General features: G+C 48.0%; 1 protein-coding gene across 1 annotated transcript; it reads right to left on the minus strand.

The window, feature by feature from the left end:
• Nucleotides 1-4,809: 4,809 nt before the first annotated feature.
• On the minus strand, nt 4,810-6,113 carry LOC123169561 (BTB/POZ and MATH domain-containing protein 2-like). The gene has a single exon (XM_044587427.1). The coding sequence runs from the start codon at nt 5,965-5,967 to the stop codon at nt 4,963-4,965; it is 1,005 nt and encodes a 334-aa protein (XP_044443362.1). The 5' UTR covers nt 5,968-6,113; the 3' UTR covers nt 4,810-4,962.
• Between the last annotated feature and the right edge of the window lie 347 nt (nt 6,114-6,460).

Here is a 6,460-nt window from a genome sequence, read left to right on the forward strand (position 1 = left end):
CGCCGCCCCTGTCATTCCGTATGCAAAAGTTAGAATTTTGCATATGCAAAAGTTAGAATTTGCAAAGAATATGCAAAAGTTAGAAATTTTTATGTACGTATGTTCATATGCAAAAGTTACATTTAAGAAAAAAAGAAAATGTATGTATGTTCATATGCAAAGAATATGCAAAAGTTAGAATTTTTTATGCTCATAGATTTTTTTTTTTAATTTTTTTTTACGTTCATAGATTTTTTTTGCCCATGTATGTATGTATGGATGGATTGATGTATATAGAAAATGTTCATATGTTCATACGTTTGTAACAAAGCTAGAATTTTTTTTGTCAATATAGGATGTTCATATGTATATATGTATGGATGGATGGATTGATAAATATGGATGGATGGAGGGACGAGCAACTTGCAATACCCATTCGGAAGCTTCAGAAAGCAATCAAGGCAGCGCAGGAAGGGACGTTCATTCCCGACAGAGAGAAGGACGAGCTGACAGAGGCCCTCGGGAATCCTGAGCACCCTGGACGAACACGAGGCACACCAGGCTCCGTTCTGTGGGTGCATGGGTTTCCCGACAGCGGTGGTTATAGAAGCCGAGAGAGAAAGAGGAAAGTGGAAGCAACCGAAATGCAGAGGCTCAGTGCAAGATTAGCAAAACTAGAGGAACTTGAGAGCCAGCGAGCTACCGACCAACCATCTCAGTGGCACGAAGATCCTTGTTTCGACACTGCCCCAGAAGCTACCCCACCATCTCAGCGAAGAAGCAGCGTGGCTTCCATGGAGCTCGTTCAACCTAATTTCACGGCTCCTCGCTACCCCGTGGATAGTATCACGCAGGCTGAACATTGCGAGCTAATGATGAAATGCAAGAACCTGACCTTGAAGGCGGCGGTCGGCTCTGTTGTACCTCCTCAAGCTAAGGGAACTTTTCATTACCGTCCGATTCCACATGGCTATGCTATTGTGACGGTGGATGAAATAATGGAGGGATTTGAGGAGCTGAAGCTTGACTACCCTACAGGTGAAGGGGAGATTCATCTGGAAAATGCTTTAAGGAGTACCTGTCTATGGAGAAAGGAGTACATCAAGCTTCCAAATTGGACGCGTCCTCCTCCTCCTCCGTCACCGCATCAGGGCACTCCGCCTCCTCCGGCGCGTGAGGGCACTCCGTCTCCTCCGGCACGTGATGGCACTTCGCCTCCTCCTCCGTCTTCTACAGCGTGTCAGCGGACTCCGCCGCGTCAGCAACGGCGGAAGAGAGACGCCGCTGCTCCGGCGGCTAGCAGTACAAGAGGCGGGAAGAAATACAGATTTGGTCCAAGCCTAAAGCCTCTTCCAAAGTTACCATATGAGAGGACTGACGAGGAAAACGCGGACATCTGTGCTGCCGAAGTGAGGGCCCATTTTGAACGGAAACCTCCACCTCCGTAGGAAACAGTAGATCCGATGAAAGCGAAGCGCACTCTGTGTGCCCTGAAGCGACCACCATCACCTCCGCCACAATCCAATTATGACCGCTGTATGGCAAAGACATATGATGAAGTGCGGCGGTCAGGAAGTACTTCCAGTGATGCAAGATTAGAAAAATGAAGATGTGGGAAAACAATTCCCCAGCTCGGCGAACAGGCGAAGCAGTCACACCCCTCGCTCAAGGTGTCTAGCGATATCGTCGCTAATCATCCGGGGCTACTGCCCAGTACCAATCTTGGTGATTACCTGGGCGATGATGTATAGTTTGAAACGTTAGAGGTAGTAGAGATCTTCAGATACGAGTACGGGAAGCCTCTCGTCAAACCTGATCATCCTCCTGTAACAACGATGATGCGAAGATTGCATGAATGGTACATGGATACCTGCAGGAAGAGTGGGGCCGACAGTATGTTGCTGAGAATTAAAGAGGATCACAACCTCATTGGAGTTGAGGTGATGCCTGTTGAATTTGTGAAGTTATTTCAGTTATTCAATCAAGACGCCCTCGACTAACAACTCATGACTTGCTACTGTCTGTATGTATTACTTCTGTAATTAAGTCTCTATAGCTTAGCTCGTTCATTGCATGTATATATAATTATCCTCACTATATTATGCAGATTGAAGATTGTCGAATGCAAAAAGGACAAATCTATGACCTTGGGTTCATTAGCCCAAATACCATAAATGAATCGTCGGTTCAAAATAGAGTCAAAGATATTGAGGACAACTTGCTACAATCGTTCCTTCAACATCAAACAAAGGGAACATACTCTTTCCTTACAACTTCCAGTGAGTGTTACTGTCTTGTGCATATTTGGTTTTGCTTACTCGAGGTTATAGTAATGTAACTGATGAGTTATGCGTGCACAGGTTCCACTTTATTCTACTAGAGATTAAGCTTGACGGGGGACTAGTAACTGTCTTAGACTCGAGACGTAAAGATCCCTAAGAGTATGCGGACATGACCGCAATGCTCCAGAAGTAAGTTCAATCATTATCGCACCATATCGGCAACTTTCGTTCATTTCCTGATATCAAGTAATCATTTTCTTTGCATGGCAGGGTTTGGAAAAAGTTCACCGGAATGGTTCCAAGTCTACAGAAGGAGCTGCGATTTACACACCCCAAAGTAAGTAGTACTAGCTAGTTCCGTGCATCTCTCATTGATTCTTGTTTCATCAATACCATTATCATGCTTGATTATCAGTTTGATTGAACTCTATTCTCGTAAAGTGCTTATGGCAGGAAGGCGGGAATAATTTATGTGGATACTACGTTTGCGAGTTCATCCGCCACTCGACCCTCTGAGCGGGGCTACTCTGCCAAACAATTTGAATTACGTAAATAATAATATTCACAATTGTATTTTATTACCATCAATTGTGTTGAGTTTCATTCATATATATGTATTGACCCCCTTCTTTAAATTAGATGTGGGAGATGCGGCAAGAACTCCTACCACATGATCGCATACGAGCAATTCGGGAGGAATTGGCGGGATTTTTTCTTGACCACGTCATACATAAAGACGGAGAATACCATGTGGAAATTCAAATGGATTTTCGGTAGATGATGTCAGGGTTCGTAAGAGATGTTATATTTATATATGTAGTAGCGTCGGATAGATATACGAAAATTTGTTGTTCGACCAATCTCTCGGAGAAAGAGAGGTCACTTCTCTCTGTATATGTTCATGGCGATCTTCTATAATTAATGGTTCCTTCATTTGCTTACTAGCATCGAGTTCTCTCTATATGTGGTAGCTAGTGTTGACCAAGTACGGAGAAAGAGAGGTCACTTCTCTCTATATGTAGTAGCTATAGCTAACACAATATGAAACCCCTAAATTAACCCTCCAAAACCTCCAAATTAACCCTAAAAAACCCAGCGCCTGCGAGCTGCTGACGCGTGGCTGCCTTTTGGTCCCGGCTGGTGTTACCAACCGGGACTAATGGTCCTCCTCGGCGCCCCACAACGGCCACGTGGACCTCCTTTGATCCTGGTTCGTAAGCCAACCGGGACTAAAGGTTTTGGGCATTAGTCCCGTCTGTTTTGTCCCGGTTCCAGAACCGGGACTAAAGGCCCTCTGGAACCGTGACTAGTACCCTGTTTTCTACTAGTGTTCCCTCAGGCCGGCCAGTAGGGCCCGCCGGCTGCTGGGACCCGCCGGGTGCAGGTCCCGCTGACCGCCTGTTACTGTGGCACGCCGTTGCTTGCATCACGAAGTGGCGGGCGCTGACTCGCTACAGCACCGGCCGGGTCGCCGCCACCGATCCCAGGGCGTGGTCTCAGGGCGCACTGTAGCCACATCTACCTCGGGCGAGGGCGACAGGAGCACTGTAGCCACGTCCGCCCATCGTAGGAGGGGGGATATCTGGTCGTCTTGTCTGCCTGAGAGGGAGCCGGCCTTGCCGGGTTGAGCCTCGTTGTCGCGTCCAGCTGGCCCGGAGCTGGGCGGCTGGTTGGGAAGCAAGCCGGATGGCGGGGAGCTTGCCGCAGCGTCGTTTTAGAAAACCATTAGGTCCTGATTTGCCTACCCGGGGGTCATCCCGCCGACAACACCAAAGCCTAACATCTAATGCCGGAGGCCCCAGCCAAGCTACATACTGGGTTTGGGGTACAAATTATAAACGCGTACCGCAATACCATTATTATTTGATCAATGAAACCAACAAAATAAAATCTAAAGATTGTCGTTTCTTTGCTCATCCTTTTCTTGTTCTTGAGTACAAAAGTTGGACAAGCTAGAATCAGAGGTTGTCTATACGATAATACCTTCTTAGAAGGCTTGAACCTAGTTTTGTATATTCTTTTGCATACTGATTTATCCATAAAGGTATGAATTAAGTAGTTCCTTGGCCATCGTTCTCAATGGTGTGTCATACGGAAGTAAAATAAAAAATGGTCCACGAAGAGAGACGTCGGCGATGGTCCCCGACTCATTGCAGTTTCTTCTAAGTATTTCTTGTTGCTACATTATATATTTGTAGGAGCTTAGATATGACATTCTTAAAAAAACATCTAGATGTGAATTAGACAAACTGTTCGTTTAAAATCTCAGCTGATCCATGAGACACATCAAAAGTTTAGCCTACAATATAGCATCTCATGCATGACAACCAGCAACGGAGGGAAAACATAAGCATATCAAATGGTATTGACATACAACAAGTCATATATACAGTGGTGAGCAATGGCCAAAACTTTAGTTAAGTATAAACCAGATGGTAAGCGTGATGCTGACAAATTGTGTAACTCATGACGAGTAACAATACAAGCATGAAATTTCAAAAAAAAAAAAAAACAAGCATGAAGAGTCATCCATAATGTTGTCCAAGAAAATAATGCAAGAAGCGCATGATGCCACACGACGCTAGTGGTGTGCACATTGAGGCATTGCCGGAACATAATGTTGTCCATATGCAGTCTATATTGAAATCTCTAAAAAGACATATACTAGGAACGGAAGGAAGTAGCTAGCAGTCTGGTAAATTCAAAATACACTGGTACTAATTGGTTGCTCATGTGTCGTCGTGTTCTTCACGAGGAACTGCGCGCACGCCTCCCTCAGCGTCGGGCAGCCGTGCCGCTCGGCCAGCGCCAGGGCGGCCGCCACGGAGCTGGCGTCGATTTTCTTGCACAGTGCCTCCACGCAGAGGAGCTTCAGTTTTTCCAGCTGAAACCTGTCCGCTGCGGCGAGCAGCCGCTCCACGTTCTTTGGCGGCGCCGTCTCGAGCTCCGGCGGCGGTGAGTCGGTGTAGATGAACCGGAGCAGCGACTTGCACACGTCGGCGTCCATGTCGTTCACGAACAGGCGCAGATGGTCAGCGGTGGTGTTCGAGGCGAAGGCCAGATCCGCCTTGAGGACGGGTGACCGGGCCTCGAGCACCCACCGGTGCGCCGCGATCGTCTCTCCGTCCCCGAGGTGGATCGTCACGTCCGCTGTCTCCCTGTTCCAGATGGCCTCCGCGAGTTGCAAGCCGCGCAAGTCGAACGGCGGCTCCGCCGCAGCACGCAGCCCGTCGGTGGTGGTGACGTCGCAGAGGATGGACAGACAGTCTTCCACAAGGTACTTGTCCCTGTCCAGATCTTGGAGCCCCATGAACTCTGTCCAGCCCCATCCATCACCCCTGAAGTGGCGCTCATGTTCGAATTTAGTGCACGATGGTTTCAGGGCCTTGTCGAGTATGCTCATCTTGTAAGCCGCCGTGGCATCGCCGGTCTTGGCGTGGCTGTCGTGCATGAGGAAGAGCGAGATATGGTTCCCCGCCCCTCCCGGAACGCCGTTCGGGTAGCACTTGATGAACCAGTCGTGGCCGCCAGCGCCGAACGGGCTTGACATGACGGCGATGCCATTGGCCAGCTTCTCCCTTGCTCGTGTGAACTCCTCGATCCTGAAGACGTGGGAGCCGGATGCCTGCTTCGCGCGGACGGTGGAGGCGGTGATCTGCTGGCGGCCGGCGCCGCGCATGGCCGACAAGATCACGGACGTGGACATGGTGCGGCCGGCCGGGTTGGACCAAGGAAAGGAGACGATCACCTACGGCTTTGCAGATCGCGCGTTGGTTTGTACGGAGAATTAAAACGGCATGCGCGTGTCCTGTATGGCTACTTCAATCCATCTAGTAGAACAGAAGATCTTGGTTTCGTAGAAGTCTCAACAAAAATATTTTGTCTCCTAGATTTTTTTTCTTTTAGCAACATTTTGTCTCCTAGAAGATCGTGCGGAAACCAAAGAGAGTCATGACTTGGGCTGCAATTCATTAGCAGATCTTGTTTCCTAGACCGGAAGTCTCAACAAAAATATATCGTCTCCTAGAATTTTTTCTTTTAGCAACATTTTGTCTCCTAGAAGATCGTGAGGAAACTAAAGAGAGTCCTGACTTGGGCTGCAATCGATTAGCAGATCCTGTTTCCTAGACCGGAAGTCTCAACAACATTATTTTGGGCGAACCAAGCTGTAATTGGATAGTTCACTACTGGAATCAGAG

This window comes from Triticum aestivum, chromosome 7D, assembly GCF_018294505.1.
Source record: "Triticum aestivum cultivar Chinese Spring chromosome 7D, IWGSC CS RefSeq v2.1, whole genome shotgun sequence".
NCBI lineage: Eukaryota > Viridiplantae > Streptophyta > Magnoliopsida > Poales > Poaceae > Triticum > Triticum aestivum.